This window comes from Melopsittacus undulatus, chromosome 17, assembly GCF_012275295.1.
Source record: "Melopsittacus undulatus isolate bMelUnd1 chromosome 17, bMelUnd1.mat.Z, whole genome shotgun sequence".
NCBI classification, from domain to species: domain Eukaryota; kingdom Metazoa; phylum Chordata; class Aves; order Psittaciformes; family Psittaculidae; genus Melopsittacus; species Melopsittacus undulatus.
Window position 1 is genome coordinate 1,230,482 of NC_047543.1, and position 25,713 is coordinate 1,256,194.

The 25,713-nt window shown below is 56.8% G+C and overlaps 1 protein-coding gene across 2 annotated transcripts; it reads left to right on the plus strand.

The window, feature by feature from the left end:
- Window positions 1–1,627: 1,627 nt before the first annotated feature.
- Window positions 1,628–24,686, plus strand: LOC101872600 (sodium channel protein type 4 subunit alpha). Of its 2 annotated transcripts, XM_034070063.1 has the most exons (26): window positions 1,628–1,888; window positions 2,488–2,620; window positions 3,437–3,533; window positions 4,133–4,261; window positions 4,360–4,451; window positions 4,881–5,189; window positions 5,976–6,039; window positions 6,381–6,522; window positions 7,132–7,344; window positions 7,953–8,108; window positions 8,318–8,441; window positions 9,123–9,361; window positions 10,312–10,485; window positions 10,782–11,138; window positions 13,423–13,851; window positions 16,553–16,567; window positions 16,620–16,749; window positions 16,877–17,031; window positions 17,816–17,989; window positions 18,073–18,195; window positions 18,296–18,574; window positions 19,782–19,835; window positions 21,001–21,138; window positions 21,837–21,941; window positions 22,654–22,924; window positions 23,397–24,686. In XM_034070063.1, exons 1-26 carry the CDS (start codon window positions 1,628–1,630, stop codon window positions 24,587–24,589), a joined length of 5,556 nt encoding a protein of 1,851 aa, XP_033925954.1. In that variant the 3' UTR covers window positions 24,590–24,686. The 2 variants fall into 2 exon arrangements, with proteins under 2 accessions (XP_033925954.1, XP_033925953.1); XM_034070062.1 differs by lacking the exon at window positions 16,553–16,567.
- Window positions 24,687–25,713: the final 1,027 nt, after the last annotated feature.

Below are 25,713 nucleotides of genomic sequence, written 5' to 3' on the forward strand. Positions count from 1 at the left end.
CCCCATCCCTGGCAGTGCTCAAGGCCAGGTTGGACACAGGGGCTTGGAGCAGCTGCTCCAGTGGAAGGGGTCCCTGCCCGTGGCAGGGGTTGGAGCTGGAGGAGCTTCAAGGTCCTTTCAACCCAAACCACTCCGTGGTTCTATGAAACCCCTGTGGGACTTTTCAAGCTGTGACATCCCTAGGAACCTGCCAGAAGGGGGTTTTCAGGTGTGCAGAGGTGGGGAATGTGGAGGCCATAAGGACTTTGGTATTTAATTACCCTATAAAGCTCCCTGTCCTCTATGGACGCATAAATGCTGTCCTGACCACACTGAGTGTCCTCACCCTTGGGCGAGGTTTGAACATCTATGTGTTTTCCTGGCAGGGGGTCTCCTGGCCAGTGTGATTTGGGGTTTTGCGCCTATTTAATGCATGTACGGGTGCAGAAGGGATCTGCTATGGGAGGGCTCATGGGGCATGCAGCAGGGTTGGGACAGTGAGACCCATGGCAGGGCTCCTGTGTGAGGAGAGGGCAGCCATAGGGATTGGGAGCACAGAGATGGATGCAGCAGCACTTGGGATGCACATGATTGAGAACTCATCACTGAGCTGTGACTCATCCCCAAACACTGGGGTTCCAGCTGTTCCCTATTACACCATCCCACCCCACCCTGGGTGTCCTCATGGGATGGATAAAGGCAGGATGGGTGGGGAGGGCTGTGCTGGGGGTGGTCAGCTGTGGGGTTGCTGTGTTCCGGGGGGTTCTGGGGTGCTGCATGGCTGTGATTGCAGCAGGAGCCTCTTTCACTGCCGGTGCTGCTCTACCCCCTGCAGCCTCCCCGGGGCTCACAGGCGGCCGCTGCCCGGGGCAGCCTCGGTGCCTTCAGCAGCGCTCCCGGTCCGTGTCCCGTCCCTGCGGTCGGGCTCCAGCTGCCTCCAACCATCACGGCTCGGGTCGGGTTTCTGCACCCCCGGGACTCTGCTCGTTCCTCCCCCCATGGCAGGACGGGAGCTCTGAGCGAGCAGCTCCCGTGTGGCTTCAGCCCAGGGCTCCTCTTCCTCCCGTGGGTCTGTTTGCAGCACTGGTGCTCCCAGCATCAGGACGTGGAGCTGCTGGAGCCAGCCCAGAGGAGGCCTTGAGGATGCTCAGGGGCTGGAGCAGCTCCTGCATGGAGCCAGGCTGAGAGCATTGGGGCTGTTGAGCCTGGAGAGGAGAAGGTGCATGGAGACCTCAGAGCAGTTCCAGTGTCTGAAGGGGGCTACAAGGATGCTGGAGAGGGACTCTTCATTAGGGACTGCTCCAGTGGAAGGGGTCCCTGCCCGTGGCAGGGGTTGGAGCTGGAGGAGCTTTAAAGTCCCTTCCAACACAAACCAGTCTGGGATTCCATATCGTATGATGCTTAATCTGATGGTGCTTTTTGCTTGGAGGCTGAATGGAGGTCTTGGCTGAGGAGCACATGCAGTGCTCCATCATCAGGTGATCCATGTGTAACAATCCTTGTGAGTTCAACACCCATTTACAACCACCACTGAGCCCCTTCCCTCCCCTTGCTCGGGGGCTGAGCAGCCACATCCCACACCAGCATCGTCTCCTCTCCCCGTGTCCCCGCAGGCTGGGCGCCAGTGTCCTGGTTGCAGAATGAGAGCATGGCCGGCCTGCTCATCCCGGGCATCGAGGACCTGCGCCCCTTCACGCCCGCCTCGCTGGCTGCCATCGAGCAGCGCATGGCCGAGGCCGAGGCGCTCCGGATAAAGAGGCAGCATGTGGAGCTGCCCGAGGAGGAGGAGATCAAACCCAGGAGCGACCTGGAAGCCGGGAAGAACCTGCCCCTCATCTATGGTGACCCCCCCGTGGAGCTCATTGGGACCCCGCTGGAGGACCTGGACCCGTTCTACAAGGACAAGAAGGTGAGGGCAGAGCAGACCTGGCTTCCATAGGACCATAGAACAGTTTGGGTTGGAAACGACCTTAAGCTCCTCCAGTTCCAACCCCTGCCATGGGCAGGGACCCCTTCCACTGGAGCAGCTGCTCCAAGCCCCTGTGTCCAACCTGGCCTTGAACACTGCCAGGGATGGGGCAGCCACAGCTTCTCTGGGCACCCTGTGCCAGCACCTTAGCACCCTCACAGGGAACAGCTTCTGCCTTAGATCTAACCTGAGCTTCCCCTGTTTCAGTTTGAACCCATCACCCCTTCTATTGCTCCAGTCCCTGATGAAGAGCCCCTCTCTGGTGTCCTTGTAGGCTTTAAATGTGTGTCCAAGAAAAAGACCAAAGCATGCACCTCTTCTTATTTTAACCATGCTCCAGGGTCTCATCTGAGCCTATCTTGGTTTCCTATAGTCCCATGCTGCTGTGGGTGTTTCTCTAAAGCAGAACATCCATTCCTCAGCCTTTGGAGATCCCAAGCATGCAGAGCAGCCTCACCTCTAATGGCAGCACTTGATCTGTGGGTGTTTTGGGGTGTACAAAAGAGCTAACCCATCTCCCTCCTGTCTCTTCTCCACAGACATTCATAGTCCTCAACAAGGGGAAGTGCATCTACCGCTTCTCAGCAACCCCTGCCCTGTACCTGCTGGGGCCCTTCCACCCTATCCGCCGAGGAGCCATCAAAGTGCTGATCCATTCATATCCTTCCCTCTGTGCTGCTGCTCCACTGCCAGCTCAAACCCTGATGCCCAGAGTGCAAACAGGGAGAGGAGCTTCCCAATGGTGTGGGGGGAGATCTCCTGGGCTGGCCCCACCATGGCCAGGACCCTTTGTGAGGAGTGGGTGTTTGACAGCCTTGGGTAGCACCAAGAGCTCAGTCAGAAAGGAGTGAATTCCATTAGGAATTCCAGGGTTGGAGCTTCCCAGGAAGATGTTTGAGGTCTCTGAGGTCTGAACAAATCTTGGAAAGGAAGGAAAATGTTTTCAGGTCAGAAGATCCTGTCCCGTTTGGGAAGCAGGTGAATTGGGGATGCTCTGGGAGAGGGAAGGCAGAGGAACCAGGATACTGGGGTACAGGGCTGGAAGGAGGCAATTTGGTCAGTGCTGGGGCTTTGGGTGTGAGACAGAGATGGAGAGACAGGAATAGATGCCAGGAGCAAGAGGGACACTAGGATGGGTGGGAGGTGACCCCACATTGACAGCAGGGGTTGGTGGCCAGGAGGCAGGAGGAAGAAGATGGGGTGTTTGTGGCAGAGGATCAGCCAAGTGGGGAGAGCTCTGTCCTGGGGTGATGGAGAGGAAGGAGCACGGGGCAAGAACAGGAGGCAGAGCCAGCACCATGGAGATGGGGAGGGGAGGAGGAAGGGAGGGCAAGGGCCAGGGCCATGCATGGGAGCAGGAGGAAAGTGTGAGCACAGGACTGAGACAGGAGACATGGGACCAAGGTGGGATCCAGGACAAGAGCTTGGCCTCATACCAGTGTGAACGGGGGGAGCCAGGACACAGCCACAGTGTTTCTCCTTGACCAGGCTGTAAGTTATTCAGCATGTTCATCATGATCACCATTTTAACCAACTGTGTGTTTATGACGATGAGCAACCCCCCAGCGTGGTCCAAGAACGTGGAGTAAGTCCCTGCCTCCTCCTCCAGCCATGGAGCATCCCGGCTTGGCCATGCTCAGCAGGGACAGGACAAGGCTGAGAGCAGTGTTGGGATGCAGGCACCCTTCAGAGGAGGAGAGGGGTCACTGGGAGATGCTGGTGGCCCTCTTGGTCTCAGAAGGGATGTCCATGCTTTGCAAAGGCATTGCAAAGAGTGGGAAGAGCTGCCCAAAACCTGGTGGGTTCCCTGTGACAGGAGAGCACTGCAGAGCAGGCTGGGTCAGGACAAGTCAGCACTGATAGCCTGGAGAGGCTGAGCAGATCCAAGGAGCATGGAAAACCAGCCCCTGGAGAAGGGGAAATGCAGCGTGTTCCACTGTGGGTCTGCAGGGTCAGGTCTCAGCATGGTGGTGGTGGGAGATCAGGATCAGAGGGGCTGCAGAAGCCACCAAAGGGATTGGTACCTCAGGATACCCCAGCTTGCCCTGCAAGGTGAAGCACACAAGGACCCAGCAGCCTGTGACCCCCAAGCTCAGCTTCCCACCATGATCCTGCTGTCAGGGATAGACAAAACCTCATCCTGGGCCCGGTGGAGCATCCCCATGGTCACCATTCCCATTCCAGATACACCTTCACCGGAATATACACCTTTGAGTCCCTCATCAAGATACTGTCAAGAGGCTTCTGTATCGATAACTTCACATTCCTGCGTGACCCGTGGAACTGGCTGGACTTCATGGTCATCTCCATGGCGTGAGTGTGGTGGGATGGGGGCAGGAGGGGGGCTGACAAACAGGGTGTAGGTGCCTGTCTGCAGAGCCCCTGGAGCCCTCTCCTCTCCTGTCCTGCAGCTACATTACCGAGTTTGTGGACCTGGGGAACATCTCTGCTCTCAGAACCTTCCGTGTCCTCCGGGCCTTGAAAACCATCACTGTGATACCAGGTGGGACTTAAGGGGTCTCCTCTCTGTGTCTTCCCTTCCCTTGAGCTCAGGTTTTCCCACAGTTCACATCAATTCCCTGTTCTTTCGACAGCTCTAAGAGAAAACAGAGGAAATAAGGTAATCCTTATTTTCCACATGGCTTTTGGCTCAGGTCCTGCTGATTCCACATCTTCAAATGAGCTGCTCTCATTTCTTCTTTTGGCCAAGGAAAGCTCCTGAGGAGCCAGATGTGTTGTTTTTAGAGTTCCTGGGAGATGCCTTAAATGGGCTTGTTCTCATGTTGTGTCCATGGGCTCCATTAACCCCCAGGCTTTGCTTGGTCCTTGGAGCCATGAACTCGGTTGTGTCCCTGCTGCTGAGGCGCCAGTGCCAGGGTTGAGGTGTGGGTGTTAGATGAGCGATGGGCTCAGCAGTGCTGCCTCCCCCCAGGGCTGAAGACCATCGTGGGGGCTCTGATCCAGTCGGTGAAGAAGCTCTCGGATGTGATGATCCTCACAGTCTTCTGCCTCAGCGTCTTCGCCCTCATCGGCCTCCAGCTCTTCATGGGCAACCTGCGGCAGAAGTGTGTGCGGTGGCCACCCCTCAACACCACCCTGCTGGAGGACCTGGGGCTGGACAACGACACCGTGGCCAACACAACACTCTATGGCAGCTTCACCACTGACACCACCGGCAACTTCACCGGCAACCTCACCAGCAACAGCACCTTTGATTTCGAGGCCTATATCAGTGATGAAGGTAAATGTTTGTGCATCCCCTTCTCCATTGACCCATCAGCCTGGTGCTCCTCCTGGTTTCTGTGCTCTGCCCCCATCTCAGACTGAGACGGTTTGCTGTGACCAGTGGGTTGTGCACAATCACAGGGTTAAGCTGGAGTCCTCCAGAGAGAGTTCACCATGAGAAGGCCTGGACAAAACAGCATCTCCATCTCTTGCACTTGCTAGTGAGGGAACAGCCTCTCTGGCTGATCACAGCAGGGACACCAAACCCCCAGGAGCAGATGGGACTTTGGGTTGAAAACCTGGGGGGAAGATGTCCAACTGTGCAAGCAGCTCTGGCATTGATTACAGGAAGGCTTCTCTGTAGAGGCACAGATTCAATAGTTGGGATCTAATGAGTGCAGTGCAATCAGCAGCAGCACCTGTGGCTGTGCCTTCGCACTGACAGCTCCTGGGGCCAGGACAAAGCCGTCCTGCCTGCAGTTTCACTCCTCGATGAGCCCACGTAGGGTGGGTAAAAGCCCAGTGGTGAGAAGCCACCGGAGCCAGGGATGCTTTGAGGATGCTCCGGGTGATGCCCAGGGTGGGATCCTGCTGCCCTCAGCTGTGTCCTGGGGTGGGAGGCTCCAGGAGCTCCTCCATGGGTCCTCCAAGCTGGTGCCAAATAGTTCAATGCAAGCAGCAAAGTCAGCAGAGAGGAGATAACCCAGTGGGCAGCACTGGGATTCTGGGAATTGCCCTGCCTGGGATCTGATCATCAATGACTGTGCTTTGATTTGATGCTTGCTCTTTCCCCAACCCAAAGCCAATTTCTACTTCCTGGAGGGAGCTTTGGATGCCCTACTCTGCGGGAACAGCAGCGATGCTGGGTGAGTGCAGCTCATGCTGGTGGCCTTGTGGGGACAGGAACACCAGTGCAGCTTGTGGGACCGCTGATGCTTGGGATGGGCATGATTGAGGGTGGGAATGTGAGTCTATGGGTGAATGGTTCAGGGAGGGGGGGGTATTGGTCCAGGCATCCTGGCTGTATCAGCCTGGGGCTGTGGGTCCAGGCCTGCTGCATGTACCAGCTCTGGGGAAGGTGGGATTGGTCTGGGCTGTATCGGTGTGAGGGAAAGGTCTGAAGCATCCCAGCACCTCCAGGGATGGAGACTCTGGGTGCAGGAGCAGGAGGAGCAGCACCAGGGTCTCAATCCGGCTCCGTTGGCAGGAAGTGCCCTGAAGGATACCAGTGCATGAAGGCAGGGAGGAACCCCAACTACGGCTACACCAGCTACGACACCTTCAGCTGGGCTTTCCTGGCCCTCTTCCGCCTCATGACACAGGACTTCTGGGAGAACCTCTTCCAGCTGGTAGGCACCAAATCCTTATCCCTGTGCAAAGATTCATCTCCTTTTGGTGCTGCCTCTGATCCCGGACAGGTAGAAAGTCACTTGACTGGAAACCTGTGGGACCTTGTCCTGTGGTTTATGGGTCTAACCAGGACCAGCAGAGATGGGCACAGTCCCATGCAGTTGCCCAGCCTGAGCAGTGCTGTGTATTTCCCATAGTAAATCATGGGTGTGCTGTCAGCTGGATCATTGAAGTCAGGGCTTTCTAAGTACCTCTTGTATGTAGACACCTCTGGCTTGAGGTAAAGGGGAAGAGCCACTTGTCCCCTGCACTGAGTCATCCTCAAGGGAGAAGGTGCAGACCCCATGAAACCCCAGCTCACCCTGGGTCCAGAGACAGATAGAAGCAAGCCTGTGTCTAAAGGCTGTGCCCAGATCCACAGGTAGAGAAAGGTCACTCATGGCCCCAGGGTGAAACTGGGGGCTGAGAGACATCAGCTCCTACCCCATGATGAAAGATTAGTCCCACCTCCATGTATTGCAGCCCTTGGGCTACCAGATAGCACAGAGCCCCAGCCAGGAGGGTGCCCTGGTGCAAGAGCTTCCATTGGGAGCCTCCTCTTCCCACAGACGCTGCGTGCAGCAGGGAAAACGTACATGATCTTCTTCGTGGTGGTTATATTCCTTGGCTCCTTCTACCTCATCAACCTCATCCTCGCGGTGGTGGCCATGGCTTACGCAGAGCAGAACGATGCCACACTGCTGGAGGAGCAGCAGAAGGAGGAGGAATTCCAGCAGCTCATGGAGCAGCTGAAGAAGCAGCAAGAGGAGCAAGAGAAGATGGTTGGTACAAAGGGGGGGGAAGTGAGGGACCTTAGAAACAGTGGGAGAAAAGGGGAGGCAGTGACAAGTGTGGTGGTGCCTCTATGTAAAATCCAAGAACAAGCCAAATTTGGGCCATAATAAGATAATAATTGAGTTACTATTTGGGGGCTCACAGCAAAAGTTGAGATATTCTCCTGGGTGGGGGAAGTAAATGATGGATTTCTACATCCTAAATCCAGCACTGGGAGCACTGGGAGGCAGCAGAGGTGCAGCACAGAGGTGGGGTGGTCCTTGAAAGGAAGATACAGGGTGATGGGATGTGGCTCCCGATGGCTGCAGACATGGGGTGATGGGATGTGGCTCCTGATGGCTGCAGACACGGTGATGGGATATAGCTCCTGATGGCTGCAGACATGGGGTGATGGGATGTGGCTCCCGATGGCTGCAGACATGGGATGATGGGATGTGGCTCCCGATGGCTGCAGACATGGGGTGATGGGATGTGGCTCCCGATGGCTGCAGACATGGGGTGATGGGATGTGGCTCCCGATGGCTGCAGACATGGGGTGATGGGATGTGGCTCCCGATGGCTGCAGACATGGGGTGATGGGATGTGGGTGCTGCAGTTGCAGGACCGGCGGTCCAGCAGCAGTTCCCTGCCCAGCAGCGTGGCCGAGAAGGAGCAAGACTCAGAGCTCAACAGTGACCAGGACAAGGCAAAGGACTGCAATGGGCAGGTGATCCCCAAGGTCGTGCTGCAGCGCTCTGCCACAGTGGTTGATGTAAGTCTTTGTCTCTCTCTCGCATTCCTTGAGGGTTCCCACCCCAGTAAACCCTCAGCTCATTATGGGCTGGGTCCTACAAGCCTTGCTGCAGCCTGTAGCTCCCATCTCTCCAGACCATGCCCTTTCTTCCTCCTGCTCTACCTGTAAGTGCATTGAACACCCTGCAGCGCTCTGCATTCACCCCCTCTGCCCTCCTCTCCTTGCAGTTCAACCCAGTCAATGACCTGGAGAAACCTGACCACAACCACCTCTCCGTAGGCAACCAAGATGGGCCAGGCCTCGAGAAGAGGGTGGGAAGTGCCATCAGTGTCCTCTCCAATGCTGTGGAAGGTACATCCTGCCCCAGCCTGCCTGGGCTCGGGGTGCTCAGCACACACCAGTGGTAGAGCTTGGCACAGATCTCCAGCCCCATGCACGGGCTGGCTCTGGACCTGGGGTCACTGCAGTGATGCTCAAGGAAGGTTTTCATCCCAACTCACTGGGATGATTCCTAGAGGCAATAATGCAACATCCCATGGATATGAATGGGATTGCAGCTGGTTACAGCAGTCTCCAGAGCCAGCTGGGAGCTGTTGAGTGTCCTCCCAAGAGCTCCTGTCTCAGCATCAGCAGAAAGTACCATAGACCAGCAATAAGAGGCTTCTCAGCCCTGCCCTCCGTGAGAAGGGGCAACCAAACCCTATGGCCACCCCATGGCGGTTCCCTTGGGTGTCTTTGCAATCTCAGTGTGACAGAGACACCTCAAATCCTACCCAAGTGCTGAGGGCAGGATTGGACCCTCAGTTCCCTGGGTTACCTGGTGTTCCATCCAGGTTTGGAAGGTGAGGTCCTCACCATCACTGTACCTGGGCATGGGAAGGATCCTCCTTTTAGCCCCCATATTTAACTCAGAGATGGTCTAGGGCTGGTTCAGGGCCTCAGGAGAGGTCTCCTTCAGGGGTTAGCACTGGCCCCACCAGGAGGAGGACAGGATAAGCCTGCACTGATGTCATTTTCCCTTCCTGCCCGCAGAGCTGGAGGAAGCTCACCAGAAGTGCCCACCCTGGTGGTATAAGTTTGCCCACACGTTCTTGGTGTGGAACTGCTGCCTTCCGTGGCGGAAGCTGAAGGAGTTTGTCAAGCTGGTGGTGATGGACCCCTTTGTGGACCTGGGCATCACCATCTGCATTGTGCTCAACACACTCTTCATGGCCATGGAGCATTACCCCATGACGGAGGAGTTTGAGAACGTGCTGAGCGTTGGGAACCTGGTAGGCAGCTCCGGGCACCCCATCCCTCCCCGTTCAGAACCACAGCATCCACCCTGGTGGGCAGACCCCCTCTGCTGCCATGGTGTCACCGGAACAGCACTCGAGCATCCCTGACACACCACTGCGAAAGTGCTGCAGGGTCTGATCACAGCATCTCATCCCTGGAGGGATGCCCCATCCCTGGCAGTGCTCAAGGCCAGGTTGGACACAGGGGCTTGGAGCAGCTGCTCCAGCGGAAGGGGTCCCTGCCTGGGGCAGGGGTTGGAGCTGGAGGAGCTGTAAGGTCCCTTCCAACCCAAACCAGTCTGTGAGCCCTTTCTGTGGCTGGGTGAGTCTATGGCTCATGAAAGGAGCTGCTGCCCCTGGGGGGGTCCCAAGGTTTCTGCAGCTCAAGTATTTACTGGCTGCAGAAACACTTCACTTCTTGCCAGGCATTTCCTCAGTTACAGGTACAGGGACAGGAGCTCTCAGCATCCTGCCACCCTGCCCTGCTGGGACCTCTCTGCATGGGCACTGGTGTGACGCAGGCAGGGTGACGCTCAGCACACAGCTGCTTTGTCTCTGGTTTCATTCAGGAAATACAAGGGGATTAATCCCTGTTGCTCACACTGCAGAGGTGGCTCCGGCTTCTGCGGGATAGCAGCGGCTCCAGGCAGGATGTGCAGCCCCAGTTCCCGGTGCTGGGAATCCCTGAGCACTTGGTCAAATGGGGTTAAAGCAAATGAAATCCTTACTTTTAGTTTCCATCTCCCAACGTGCACCTTTGTGTCTGGCACCAGTACTCCCAGCCCAGCCTTGCAAGCCACACTGGGCAGTACCTGGGGAGCTTGTTCCCAGCTGGGGCTGGCCAGAACCACGGAATCCCAGACTGGTTTGTGTTGGAAGGGACCCTTCCGCACTGAGGCTCAGCACTGGCTCACAGTGAAGTGACCGGATGCTGTTTCCCACAGGTCTTCACAGGGATCTTCACTGCAGAGATGGTTCTGAAGCTCATTGCCCTGGACCCCTATGAGTATTTCCAGCAGGGCTGGAACATCTTCGACAGCATCATCGTCACCCTGAGCCTGGTGGAGCTGGGCCTGGCCAACGTGCAAGGGCTCTCTGTGCTCCGCTCCTTCCGCTTGGTACGTGCCTGGGGATGAGGTGTGCATGGGGTTTGGATGCACTTGCCACCAGGGTGGAGAATGGTTTGGTCAACCTCCTTTGTGGTGGTCACCAGCCTGTCCCCTGTTAATGACAGCACCTAAAGTCAAGCTGAATACTCAGGAAAATCAGAGTCTGCTCTTTGCAAGCAGTTGGGTATTTAATCCTTCCTGCCTTAATAAAGCTGCCACATGAAGGTCTAATCCCAGCCTTGCTGAAGTCCTGTGGCAATGAAACCCCCAGGCAAACCAATGCCTTGTCTCTTTGCTCCTCATAGCTGAGGGTTTTCAAGCTCGCCAAGTCCTGGCCCACCCTCAACATGCTCATCAAGATCATTGGCAACTCGGTGGGTGCCCTGGGGAACCTCACACTGGTGCTGGCCATCATCGTCTTCATCTTCGCCGTGGTGGGGATGCAGCTCTTTGGGAAGAGCTACATAGAGTGCGTGTGTAAGATCTCCGTGGACTGCACGCTGCCTCGATGGCACATGAACGACTTCTTCCACTCCTTCCTCATCGTCTTCCGCATCCTCTGCGGGGAGTGGATCGAGACCATGTGGGACTGCATGGAGGTGGCTGGCCAGACCATGTGCCTCATCGTCTTCATGATGGTCATGGTCATCGGGAACCTCGTGGTGAGTCTTGGAGCTGGGGGGGGCCCTCAGTGGAAGTAAATTAGAAGTAAAGATGTAATTGTCATTCCCCACTGTCCTGCAATGGGGGGTGGATGCAGCATTAAACCCAGGCTGCTTCTGGGACCAGATCCCCCTGGAAAGCTTCTGCAGATCCCCGTCCTCATGAGGGTCCAGACGCCATTCTGGTGATGCAGCACTGGGGCTCCTGCTGACCCCCTGCTCACCAGCACCCTCCCATTGCCCTCCCTGCTCTAACCCAGCGCTGCAGGTCTGCAAGTTCCAGGCGAGCACGAAATCCTTTCTAAACTTGGTCACGCTCTCGCTGGCAGCTCCGGAGCTTGTTTTCCAGCCCTGCTGTCCCTCCTTAAGGAGCAGGCAGGGGAGGGAAGCGCGGCCGCTTGCCGGATCGCTCCCGTTACTTGCCAAGGTTGTGTAAACCCTTTGGAATCTGCTTTGAAACCCAATCTGCCCAGGGAGCTGCTGCCTCCCCCCCCAGCGGATGCCTGCTCCAGCCCAGGCTGGCACCCGGCTCCAGAGGGGTGAAAGCAGCCGCGGGGACCAACCCCGACCACCCCATAGCTCAGGTCAGGGGAGCTCAGAGCGCCCCGCTCTGGGGGCAGAAAGGGTTTGGAGGCTGCTTGGCTTCCTTGGGTCGTGCCAAGGGACTCGGGCTTTGAACTGGTCCCCACAGCAGCATGGATTGATCCACCCGCTGCAGCCCTCACCCTGGGGTGTCCCCGGGTCTGTGCTGGGCTGATGTGTGTGCATGGCCTCGGGGGGGGAGGACCCCATCACCCGGCAACAGTCTGTAACCTTCCGAGGGGGAGCCCGTTCATATGAATGGCAAGAACCCCCCACTGTGAGCAGCAGGAGCAGCCTGCAGGGGCTTGGACACCGGGACCCCCTGGAGCCCCCCCAGCAGGGGCTCTGAACCTTTCCTCCCCTGGAGCCAGGTTCTGGGCTAGGGCAGCCCCTCCAGGAGCAGGGTTTGCAGCCCCCCCCAGTCCCCCCCCAGCCTTCAGGGCAAGCTCTGCAGCCCCTGCTGTGCCCTGCCCTGCTGCAAGGGGTTCATGTAAACCTAAATGGGGACGCACCACAGCCACCTCTGCCCTCCCCGGCCTCTGCCAGCCCTCCTGGCTGAGCCTCAGGTATTTGGAGCCTATCCCGGCTGCAGGGACGTGTTTGTTCCCCCCCACTTCCCCTGCAGGGGAATGAGGTGATGCTGGATAGTCCTTTACTGTTAATGACACTTTGAGCATTTCCTTTAGGGTTATTAAGGGAAAAGGGAGGAAGTCAGTCGGGTGACAAGGGAACAGCTTCCTTGTCCAAACAGGCTGGAGCCAGCAGCCCCTATTAGCTGTAATTGGCGCTTAATGCACACATTACAGGGCGGAGATGGGGGGGATGTATTTAAAGATGCGCTATGTCAGGAGCTATGAGCCGTGAGAGCAGCGGTGACCTTGGGCAGGAGCCGATTCCCTTCTCGGCTGCTCTGCTGGCACAGGAGGCACAAACACCGACAGCTGAGGCTTGGCCCCATGGCAGCCCCGAGCTGAGGCTGTGGGGCCGGTGCTGCCACAGCTCCTGTGCCCCAGGAGAGCCCATCCCGCTCCCATTCCCACTGCTGCTCCAGGGTTCTGGCACTCGGCAAGGCCACCCTGTGCCAGGCTGGGCTGCTCCGGCTCCAGGCATGTGCTTGGAGCATCCCAGGCAAGCAGCAGAGCTGGTGCTTGCCCAGAGGAGCTGTGGCTGCCCCATCCCTGGCAGTGCTCAAGGCCAGGTTGGACACAGGGGCTTGGAGCAGCTGCTCCAGTGGAAGGGGTTGGGGTTGGAGCTGGAGGAGCTGTAAGGTCCTTTCCACCCCAAACTGTTCTAGAGCACTTGCATCCCATGAGCTGAAACACGACTTAACCAGACCCCACTCTGCTCTATGGAGAAAGGGATGAGGTTACTGCTGTGGCTGTGGCTCCTGCACTGGAGACCCTCAGAAGCTTGGGGGGCATCTGAGCTACCAGAGAGCTGATGGACCCACAGGGGAGGTGGTTTGAGAAGGGCTGAAGCAATGACTGGTACCCAAGCAGCCGGGGATGACACTGAGAGCCCAGGGAGGGGTGAAGGAGGAGCATGTCTGGCACCTCTGTAGTGCCCAGAGCAGGGTGATGGGAGGACAGGGTCCTACAACAAGCTCAATGAAGGAGCCTTCACCGCAGCCATGACTGGACCCTCCCTGGATGACAATGTTGGCTCTGTCAGTCAGTGCTGGTATTTGCTTTGTCCCCTCCAGGTTCTGAACCTGTTCTTGGCTCTGCTGCTGAGCTCCTTCAGCGCTGACAGCCTGGCAGCATCCGACGACGACGGGGAGATGAACAACCTGCAGATCGCTATTGGCAGGATCACCAGGGGCATCGACTTCATGAAGAGCTCTGTCATCTCACTGCTCCGCAGGCTCTGCAAGGGGAAGAAGGTGGCCCCTGAGGAAGAGCAAGAGCCCAACAAGACGGAGAACTCCGTGCTGAACCACGTGGACACTGGCCAGGAGCCCAAGCCGGAATACCTGGATGGTGTCACTGGCAAAGAGCACTTTTTAATGGATGAACTGGACCACATGAATTTCATTAACAACCCCAACCTGACCGTGCAGGTCCCCATTGCCTCCGAGGAGTCTGACCTCTACGAGGAGACCAGCACCCAGTCCGACACCGAGGATGCCAAGGTAAGAGAGGCAGGTGGAGGGGCTTCAACCCAAAACCTGGCATTGACCCATTCTTGCTGTGCTGCCCGAAGGACCCTGGTTTGGGTCACTTTGAGCTTCTTTGGCATAGAGCACACTTTGGGGGTTTTCAGCCTGGCATTTCCAGTGTAAGCTGGAGGTGGAGGGGTCCAAGCAGGTGTTTGGGATGGTTTGGGTCAGCCTTTGGGGTTATTGCTAATGCCAGAGGGCCAAAGCGCTCAGCTTGGGGTTAAAGATGCTCAAGAGCAATTTGATGCCAGGAAATCTGCTGATGGCTCCAACACTGGATCCACTGCTAATGCCTCTGAAAGCGTTACGAGGGAGGGCATGAAACCAGATGGAGGAGCTTAGCGCAAGTGAACATGAAGTGACCGAGTTTGGATCCAAGCTGAAGAGACAGCTGTTGGGCACTGCTGCGTCGTGGGGCAGAGGGGACTCGTGTCAGGGCTCGTGCTCTGGTGTGCGGGAGATGCAAGAAACCTGGGAAGGCCTCAATGGGCACAGGAGGGAGGATGGGGAATTCCTGCTCACTGTGCCCTGGGGAAGGCCAGAGAGGAGCAACTGCATCAGTGTGGAAAGGGTTTTGTATCAGGAACAGAACATCTCCAGCCTGGGGGTTTATCCTGGTTAATGTGTCTGCCTGGGAGCAGAGGAGCCTCTGGGAAGCTCCATCCTCACTCCTGCTCAGGATGGTGTGGCCGGGGCGGATGTGGTGCAGCACCAACTGGTTGTGGGTGCACAGGGAGCCCACAGCAGGGCTGGAAGATGAACCAGGACTCCCCAAACCCGGAGCCATCCCCATCGGCAGGCTCCAAGCAGCGGCAGGGACCTGGCTCCACTCGGGGGCACCAAGAGGGGACCGATAAAATGACCCCCATAATTTCTCATTATTGGTTTGGGTTTTTTGAGCTGGGAAAAGAGGGCGATAGTGGCTGCAGGAAGGTGGTGCCTGGCTGGGAGCAGTGCAAACCTGCTGCTGAGCTGTGCTGGGAAGGGACACACTTACCTGGAGCAGGGGAACGGGTGATGGGAGACCCTGCGGTTGTTCCCTACGGTGCTGCCGGCAGGAGGGCTCCGGGTCAGCCCTTGCTGCCCCAGCAGCCGCGCTGATGCTCAGTGTGTGCATGAGGACTGGACACCAGGCGCTGACGGGGGAGGCTGCGGCCGCTCCGGGTGCTCTGGTGCTGCCGATGGGCTCCAGATGGAGCCAAAGCCCCGCTCAAGGCTGCGCACCTGCGGTGCCGCATCCCGATGGTTGAGCTCAGCTCTGCGGGAGCCGCAGGGCTCTGCCCTCGGGGGCTGCCTCGGAGCCCATCCCCGTGCGCAGGGCGGTGTCTGCGGGGGTGCTGGGGCTGAGCTGCAGCGCAGGATGCAAGGGGGAGGCCAGAGAGCCCATGGGGATGCTGCAGGGCTGGAGCAGCTCTGCTCTGGAGCCAGGCTGAGAGAGCTGGGCTGGGGCAGCCTGGACAAGAGACGGCTCCTGAAGGGAAGACCTGAGAGCAGCTCCAGTGCCTGCTCAACCGGCCAGGTTGGACACAGGGGTTGGAGCAGCTGCTCCAGTGGAAGGGGTCCCTGCCCGTGGCAGGGGTTGGAGCTGGACCAGCTTTAAGGTCCCTTCCAACACAAACAATCTGGGAGTCTGTGATTATGGGGTCACAGGGGGAGTCTGGGTGCAGAGCACCTGAATTCTGGTGCTCAGTGCTGGCAGGGACACGGATCTGTTTCCACCCTGGATTTGGGTGGGAACACCCAGTCAGGCTGGAGGTGCTGCACCAGGCGTGTGATGGACATCACCCAGGGATGGGGCTCAGGGACCATGCCATGGGACCAGCACAGTGACCCCTGTCCCCGTGCAGGGGGGCAGGACCTGCCCTGAGCCCCAGCACACAGAGCTCCTGGGTTACATGAGCCTCCTGGGCAGCTTTCCCCTGACCTCTGGGGCAGTTGCACTGGTTCATCCCTACCTCGTGCCTTTGCCAGGCTCATCCTGGAGGCAGATGGTTTCCATGTGTCCTTCCCTGGGGGTCACACTTGCCTGGCTCCATGCCGAGGCCTCCTAATCCCCCTGCCCCTCCTCTCCCCCCAGCCCCAGTGCTCCTGCAGAGCCAGCAGCTGACAGCTCCTGTGTCCTGCTCCTCCAGGCCATGTCCTGGTGTCCCCAGCAGGGCTGCAAGGGCCCCCCCCACATCAAAGGGATGCCTCCTGAAGCTGCAGGCAATGGTGGAGCCTCAGGAGCTTCCCTGCTTGCTGGGGGATGGAGCAGCTCCTTCAGGCACTACTTTTGGGCAAGCTGCTCCAGTGTGAGGTGTCCCTGCCTGTGCCAGGCTCTGGAACTGGGTGAGCTTAAGGTCATTTCCAACCCAAACCAGTCTGGAATTCTGCACTATGGAAAGCACCAGCATCCCTGGGGGAGGATTGCCTCCTCCCCATGCAAGCCAGTGCCACCCATCCAAGACCTGGTCCCTTACCTGCCCCCAGGCAGGGCTGGGGATCTGCTCTCTCCTCAAGTGCTCCAAAGGTCTCCCCAGCAGGCTGGGCTCAGGGCACCTTTGCTCCTCTGAACCTGGATGGAAAGCAAAGGCTGGGCAAGCTCAGGGGCCATCAGTACCCCAAGGGCTGCAGGCCTGGAGGATCCAACAGCTTCACTGTGGGCTGTTGGAGAGGGACTCGCAGCAGCCCCAAGCAAGGGGCTCCCCCAGTGCTGCCTGGGGGCAGCAAGAGCATCCCTGAGCCCTCCCCTCCCTTTGCAGAACCCCCTCTCCAGTGACAACGCCTCATCCTTCTGCAGCACAGTGGATTACAAACCCCCGGAGCCGGAGCAGGAGGAGGTGGCAGAAGAGGCTGAGGAGAGCAATGAGCCTGAGGAGTGCTTCACTGAAGGTGAGGGGCCAAGCGGGGCAGGGCACCATGTGCAGAAGGGGTTATTGCCAAAGCAATTCTTGCAGCAAACCTCCTGCAAGCCCAGCCCTGAGCAGGAGCTGAGCCCAGCTCTTTGTCCCATCCGCAGCCTGCGTGAAGAGGTTTCCCTGCCTCTACGTGGACATCACCAGCGACAGAGGGAGGATCTGGTGGAACCTCCGGAAAACCTGCTTCCGTATCGTGGAGCACGACTGGTTCGAGACCTTCATCGTCTTCATGATCCTCCTCAGCAGTGGGGCACTGGTAGGTCCTGCCTTTCCCCCTGTGCCAGGGCCTGGGCATCTCCTCACTGGCTCCTGTGCAGAACAACACAGCTGTGGGCAGATGTTTGATTTAAACCCCCTCCAGCTTAGGTCTGCCCAAGGTACAGCCTGGAAGGGGATCCAAACGTCCTCCCCCTGCCCTGCATCGGTACAGTCACCTGCATAACCCTCCCCAGATCCATCACGAGCTGTGGTCCATGGGCTCAAGGGGATACAACCTCCTACAGCCTCCCCTCCTGCTCTTAATGTCAACCATGAAGCATCTGCACCATCTATTCAGCTTTATGCAGATGGTTCCTCATCTCACTGCCTCCATCACCGCCTGTAGGAGGCACTTTGCCATAACTCATGGCCGGGGGTGCCTGAGGCTGTAGCTAGTGCTGGAGTTGAAAGCTGAACTAGAACATCTGTGCAGCACATGGACACCACGGGTGCTTCTGATTGCTCTTGTTTTAAGTGCCATGTGGACACAGCAGTAACCCAAAGTCCTGTGAGCGTTTCCAAAGCTACCAAGCAGCCAAAGGTGCAGGCTGGTGTCCCTGTGATGCAGCTGGTTTGGGTTGGAAGGGGCCTTAAAGATCGTGTAGCTCCAAACAAGAGCTAGACCCCAAGCTGATCGGGTGCACCAGTAAAAGCCACCCATGTTTATGCTCAAGCTTTCAAGCTGTCCCAAGGCCTAGGAAAGCAGGGACAACACAGGCAGGATGTGGCTGCATTGAGTCTAATGGAAGAATGACTGTCACGTAGCTCCATGCCTCTTCCAGGCTTTTGAGGACATCTACATCGAGCAGCGAAAGGTGATACGCACCATCCTGGAGTACGCTGACAAAGTCTTCTCCTACATCTTTGTCATTGAGATGCTGCTCAAGTGGGTGGCCTACGGCTTCAAGGTGTACTTCACCAACGCGTGGTGCTGGCTGGATTTCCTCATTGTCGATGTAAGTGTTGTCTGATGGGCACCTCTAGAGCCGTAGTCAGCCATTAGGCAGGAGCTGCTGATCCATTGGGTTGCTCCTTCCAGGTTTCCATTGTCAGCCTGACAGCAAACTGGCTGGGATACTCTGAGCTGGGAGCCATCAAGTCACTGCGGACACTGAGGGCTCTGAGACCACTGCGTGCCCTGTCCAGATTTGAAGGCATGAGGGTAGGTGCTGCTGGCTCTGACGCAGACAAGCAATGTGGTCACCTGCATCAGGGATCCATCCCGGCGGGTTCCTTATCCAAGCTCTATTCTCCTCTTGCAGGTGGTGGTGAACGCCTTGCTGGGCGCCATCCCCTCCATCATGAACGTCCTGCTGGTGTGCCTCATCTTCTGGCTCATATTCAGCATCATGGGGGTGAACCTGTTTGCGGGGAAGTACTATCGCTGTGTCAACACCACCACGGGAGAGCTGTTCGACATCAGCATCGTGAACAACAAGAGCGACTGCATGGCTCTGCTCCACACCAACGAGGTCAGATGGGTCAACGTCAAGGTCAACTTCGACAACGTGGGCTTGGGATACCTCTCCTTGCTGCAGGTGGTACGTAACAAAGGCAGCTGCATCCCTCTAGGATGCACATTGCTGTGGCTGCCCCATCCCTGGCAGTGCTCAAGGCCAGGTTGGACACAGGGGCTTGGAGCAGCTGCTGCAGTGGAAGGGGTCCCTGCCCGTGGCAGGGGTTGGAGCTGGAGGAGCTTTAAGGTCCTTTCCAACTCAAACCATTCTATACAAACCTGAGTTCTGAGGAGGAAAGGGACAGGGTAGAAGATGGGAGGGGAAGGGACGTGTCACAGGGAACCACAGAGGAGTACAGATAGCACCGACCCTGGGGCTGCCAGAAGTCCTCTGCAGAGCACAGGATGCAGGAGCCAGGAGGGATGCAGGAGCCAGGAGGGATGCAGGAGCCAGGAGGGATGCGGGAGCCAGGAGGGATGCAGGAGCAAGGAGGGATGCAGGAGCAAGGAGGGATGCAGGAGCAAGGAGGGATGCAGGAGCAAGGAGGGATGCAGGAGCAAGGAGGAGGGATGCAGGAGCAAGGAGGAGGGATGCAGGAGCAAGGAGGGATGCAGGAGCAAGGAGGGATGCAGGAGCAAGGGGGATGCCTCCCTGATGCCTCCCTGATGCCTCCCTGATGCATCCCTGCTTTCCCCCACCTGCGGCAGACCCAGATGAAAAGCTCGGGTGCTGTTTGTGCAGGAGCTCTGTGGGGATGGGGGCGATTGGAAGGAGGGGGTGTGAACACTGCAGGGGCAGGGGGTGAAGGCAGCTGTGCTCCCCCCCCCCGGCTGAGCCAGGCAAGCAGGAGGGGAGCTGCTCACTGCTGTGTTAATGCAGCTGAAGGTGTGGGCTCCGTTGTTGTGTGGGCTGAGATCCCCTCTTCACATCCAGGGGAACTGGCGGCTGCAGAACCAGAGCATAACACAAGTGAGTTGAGCAGCTTTCAGCTGCAGCTTCCTCTTCAGGTTTGCTGTTCCATCAGGTTCAGGAAACGAGGCTCAGGTTTTTGTTTAACAAATCACAGCTAAAGCCTGTCAAAGACACTGCACAGCTCTCCACCCCACCAGGGTCAGAACCCAGAGATCCAGCTCTTGGTCCCTCTCCTGGATTCCCAAGGAGAACTCACAGCTCCAGGCTGAGCAGCGTGCTCAGAGCTAACCCCACACGGCTAAACCCCAGCCATGCACCATCACCTCCCTCCCCAGCCCCAAACAGCTCCCAGTGAATCTGTTCTCTGCTGTTCCCACAGGCAACCTTCAAGGGCTGGATGGACATCATGTACGCTGCCGTGGACTCGCGGGAGGTGAGCAGACGAGCAGGGATGTCACAGCCAGCACTGATCCCATTGGATCAGTTCCCCTCTGCCCAGCCTCAGGGCAGCCAGTTTGTCCCTGTGCCACCCATGGCATTGTCACCTGCATCCCAGATGCAGCCTGGCCCCACACCAGGCTCCCCCCTCTCAGCTTCAGCTTTGTGGTCCACAATCCTTGCTCTGCCCTCCCCAAGCCGGAGGGCTCATCCTTCACCCTGTTGCCACATGATGCTCTCTATGTCAGTGTTCAAGGCCAGGCTGGATGGGGCTTGGAGCAGCCTGGCTCAGTGTGAGGTGTCCCTGCCTGTGGCAGGGGGTGGAACCACACAAAGCATGTTGAAGTTTCATGCAGGGGCTGTTTCTATCGTGATCCATCCCGAAAGCATCATCCCCCCCCCCCCCCGTTGTGTGCACACTGCTGTGATCCGGCAGCAGGGGGGACTCCTGCCCTCCTCTGCCAAGCAAACCTGCCCATGGGGCTCAGCCCCACACACCCACAGACCCCAACGCGGTTGTTTCATTGCCTGTTTTTAGCAGCAGCAGCAGCCCCGGCTGCAGGTGCCAGTTCCGCAGAGGAGCCGCATCCAGTGCCCTCCCACAGCCGCACTGGGCTCCTCTGCACCTGGGGCAGAGCTGCTCTGGGTGACAACCTGCTGCCAAGAGGGCTCCTGGAAGCAGGACCCCTTGGGATGCTGCAGTGCAGAGCAGGACTAAGTGATGCTCCTGGAGATGAGCAGTGTTTGCTGCGGCTCCAGCCTGTGCCACCCCCTATGTGGGGTGTGGTGAACTAAACCCCTTTTCCTTTCCCCTCTTGGCTTATTTCAGCCTTTGGAAAGCTGGCTTTGGGGAGAGGCTCATTGATAGTGCTGCACCCACACATCCTTTCCTATTCCCCTGCCCATGCAGTAGGATTGGAGATCTGCACACCCTTGTCTGCCAGTCAGTGCCATGCAGATGTCCCTTCCCATGGCTGCTCTCACAGGGACTCATACAACTGTTTGGGTTGGAAAAGGCCTTTAAGACCACTCAACCCACACAGCATTTACCAAACGTGTTGGAGCAGCCACCCCATGGCTCTGTGCAGATCCTGTGACCTGGGGACATGCTTTTGGAGAGGCTTAGCCTCATAGTCACGTTTCCCATCTCTCCTGGTCAGATTGAAGAGCAGCCAGTGTACGAGATCAACCTCTACATGTACATCTACTTCGTCATCTTCATCATCTTTGGTGCCTTCTTCACCCTGAACCTCTTCATCGGTGTCATCATCGACAACTTCAATCAGCAGAAGAAAAAGATAAGTATTTCCTGCAGCCACCATTGGCTCCTGGGCCAGGATGGAGGGAACCAGCAGGACCCTGAGCTGGGGGGACCATGGCTCTTACCTGCACAGTGTGCACGGAGCCCTGGACAAACAGCACCCAGGGTTGGTGTCCTGGCCATAGCATTTATGGAGGACTTCACTTATGGATGCGGAGGGAGGAGGCCAGGAGAGCTATGTCCTTCCCTGTGCCACAGCAGGCACCGCTTTCTGCCTGTGCCGTCACTTGTTCTACCCATGACCCTTTCTCATCCCTTTTCCATGCATCAAGGAGTGACTCAACTTCTCCTTTCAAGCAAGTAGCACAGGACTAATGCCCTGGGCTGGTGGAGAGGGGAGGCAGGAGGAGGGTGGGTAACACAGAGCTCATTGTGCTGAGTGAGGTCTGAATCCCACCAAGATGCGGTAGCCCCACCATGGGCTGCCCCCTTGCTGTAGTGAGCTGGGAAGCAGCATCTCCCCTCTGCAGGAGATCACAGCGCCAGGGTGAGCACCCATGGGTGCTGTGAGCTAGGGGAAGCAGCAGGGCAGGCAGGGAGGAAGCAGGTTCCACTGAGAGCAGTGAGCAGTGCCTGGTGGAGCCTGGCCTGAGATGCTTGGTGGGAAGGAGCGTGGTCAGAGGTGCTTGGGAAGAGGCGAGCTCCCAGGACTAACAGTAGTGATTCCCTTTATACTTTGGAGGCAAAGACATCTTCATGACAGAAGAGCAGAAGAAATACTACAATGCCATGAAGAAGCTCGGCTCCAAGAAGCCCCAGAAGCCCATCCCCAGGCCAGCGGTATGTGGGGTTATCAGCCCGGAGTGGAGCTGGGAGGGAGCACTCAGATTCCAGCTCTCCCAAAGTGAATGAGAGGGCTCCAGGAAGACCATTTGCAGGGAAAGGAGCCAAGTCCTGGCTCACCATTGCTACTCTTCAGACAGGACCTTGCTTAGAACTGGGGCTCCAGGAGAGGTTCACATCAGGCCAACCTCCTTTGGGTCTCCTTCAGCCCTGGGTGTGCTGACAAAGGCAAGGGGGGATCCCTTTTGTAAGGATGAGGGTTTTCATCCAGCTCCTCCCCCAAGGGGAGTTAGGGACAGGGGAAGCTCAGCTTCCAGCACTCCTAGAGGGGACACTGACCAGCCCATGTGTAAGCTGTGACTTGAGTTTGGTTTTGAGCAACTGCTCACGTGAGGCCTTTTCCATGTATTGATTCTTGCCCTGATGCATTTGCTGTGGGTATAATTAGAAGGCAACTTTCCCTTCTGCTTGCACTTCCTGGCTGTGGTGTCACCAGGTGGACTTCATCCTGCTGAGTGCTGGGGTACCCTCCTCCCATAGCTTTTGGGGCTGTGACCTGTGTATTGGCCACAAACCTGATGTCTCCTACACTGTTTTAAATACAGATCCTTCTTTTCTTTCTGTTGTGCCTTTTGTTTTGTGTGTGTCTGTCCCATGTGCCCACCTCACCTCTGGGTCTCCACCATCATCCATGTGGCCCATACGGCAGAACAAGTTTCAAGGGATGGCGTATACCCTTGTTACCAAGCAGGTGTTTGACATAGTCATCATGATCCTGATCTGTCTGAACATGGTGACCATGATGGTTGAAACAGACGATCAAAGCGAGCTCAAAACGTCTGTTCTCTACAAGATAAACCTGGTTTTCATTGTCATCTTCACCGGAGAGTGTGTGCTCAAAATGTTTGCCTTGCGCCACTACTTCTTCACCATCGGCTGGAACATCTTTGACTTCGTGGTCGTCATCCTCTCCATCCTAGGTGAGTCCTCCTGGTTCCACTGGTCCCTCAAGGCTCCCACTGGCTAATGATGAGTGCAAATGGTCTGGCTGATCCTCAGCCACCCACTGACACTGGCCACCCCCTTACACCCAGCCTGCGAGCAGGGCCAAGCCAACAGGACCCACGGGACGAGATGTGTGAGGCCAACCCACGTCACCAGGCTGGATGAGGGGCTGGGAATGTGCCCCACTCTTCCTCGGTGCTGGGATCCCCTTGACTCCATGTTGCCTGCTGGAATTGAGCAGCAGCTTTTAACCTTTGGGTCTGTGCTCAGAGTTTGGGGTTTAATCTGTTCCTTTGCCAGCAGAGGGGCAGAGCTGTGTGACACCAGGGGTGGCCTCATCTGCCTCTATCTGCCCAGCTCTAGTAGATGCAGTGAGGGAGCTCCACCTCACCTCTCAGTGCTGGCTGCAGAGCACGGCAATCTCACCTCTTCTTCATCCCTTCACAGGTATCGTCCTCTCAGACATCATAGAGAAGTATTTCGTGTCACCCACTCTCTTCAGGGTCATCAGGCTGGCAAGGATCGGCCGCGTCCTTCGCCTGATCCGAGGGGCAAAAGGCATCCGGACTCTCCTCTTTGCTCTGATGATGTCCCTGCCTGCCCTGTTCAACATTGGCCTCCTGCTTTTCCTTGTCATGTTCATCTACTCCATCTTTGGGATGTCCAACTTTGCCTATGTAAAGAAGGAGGCAGGGATCGATGACATCTTCAACTTTGAGACTTTTGGGAACAGCATCATTTGCCTCTTCCAGATCACCACATCAGCGGGATGGGATGGTCTCCTCAGCCCCATCCTCAACAGCGGCCCCCCCGACTGCGACCCCGACCTGGAAAACCCTGGCAGTTCAGTGAAAGGGGACTGTGGCAATCCATCCATCGGCATCTTCTTCTTCTGCAGCTACATCATCATCTCCTTCCTCATTGTGGTGAACATGTACATCGCCATCATCCTGGAGAACTTCAGCGTGGCCACGGAGGAGAGCAGTGAACCCCTCTGTGAAGATGACTTTGAAATGTTCTATGAAATCTGGGAGAAGTTTGACCCTGATGCCACCCAGTTCATTGCGTACAGCACCTTGTCTGACTTTGTGGACACCTTACAGGAGCCACTCAGAATCCCCAAGCCAAACAAGATCAAGCTAGTCACCATGGACCTACCAATGGTTGCTGGGGACAAAATCCACTGTCTGGACATCCTCTTTGCCCTAACTAAGGAAGTGCTGGGAGACTCAGGAGAGATGGATGCCTTGAAGGCCACCATGGAGGAGAAGTTCATGGCCGCCAACCCCTCGAAGGTTTCCTATGAACCCATCACCACCACTCTGAAGAGGAAGCACGAGGAAGTCTGTGCCACGAAGATCCAGCGTGCTTTCCGCAGGTACCTCCTGCGGCGCTCGGTGAAGCAGGCGTCATACATGTACAGGCACAGCAAGGACGAGGACGCCTTGACCGAGGATGCACCCGAGAAGGAAGGGCTGATCGCCACCAAAATGCACCAGATGTATGGGAACAGTGGGGCAGAGGTGGAGGCAGCTCCTGCCTTTGGTCTGGAGCCCGTTCCTGGCTCGGAGACACAAGGTGCTCCCGAAGAAGGAAAACCATGGGACAAGGGACGCGTTGTGAAAGAGTCACTGGTGTAACAGAGGCTTCCATCCCTCGCCCAGCCTCAAGAGGCTGCAGTTGTACCTCCTCCTCCAGAGCTCTCTCCCATGTACAGATCACTAGATCTTAGATACTGAGCTGAGTTCAGATGTTTCAAGAGGCCACCTTGGCTCTCGGAGCAGGACCTCGCGCTGCTCCTGGGCTTTCCAGCTCACTGCACTTGCAAACAGTTCAATGTTCTTCTGATGAGAGTGACACGTGAAATGTCTGTTGGTGAAAGGGAAACGGCTGAGTCTGGAAATGATCTCAGCATGGTAATGATGTTGTCAGGCATGAACAAGTGAGGATGGTTCTCCTTTGACTTCACGTGGTTATTTATTGATGTTATTTCACAATGAGGAGGTCTCCTTGGACATGATCCTTCCAAAGTGGCCGGTGAAAGATGAGCCAAGTGAAATAATATTAAGAATAATTACAGAAAAGACAAGGTTTTGTGAACAAAACATCTCCAATGTCTTAAAGTAGCACCTTTCTGTTGGATATCTGAATAAGCTTTTGTTATATACAGAGAAAGTGCAATTATGTCTTAAAGATTTGTTTGCGTAGCCAAACCAGAGCATCTGCAGCTATGTTCTCAGGGTTAACTATCAGGTTTTAAAGGTCTCTGAATATGCATTGAAATCCCAAATCATTCGGGTCTCTGCAGTGTGAATGTAAGCAGTGTTTATAGTCCTGCTTCCTCGTTGTTTTCCCCTTTCAGCCAGGTTTTGTGGTGGGAAAGCCACGGACAAAGGGCTTGGAAACCCTCCTCCAAGAACCCCCAGTCCTTGCAACAAAACCCTCTGGGGTTGCTTCAAGCCCCATAGCAGATGTCCCACTGGAGCTCTTTGTTAGTGCTGATTAATGAGACACATCCCCAGGGGTTGGAGAAGGTGCTTGAATGGTCCTGGCAAGGAGCTGCTTCAATGGGATCCCTTAAGTCCCACCTAACCCTAACCCGGCAGAGCATCCTTCATATGGCTGGGGCTCCAGAGGGGACCCAGGGCTGGGCTCTGTGCAGAGGGGCCAGGCAGCTCCTCACCAGCAGCCTCCCAGCAGAGGAGCATCTTCCCCAAGGGAAAGGGTTTTGCTGCTCTTTGGTTCATCTCTGGACCTCCTCCTG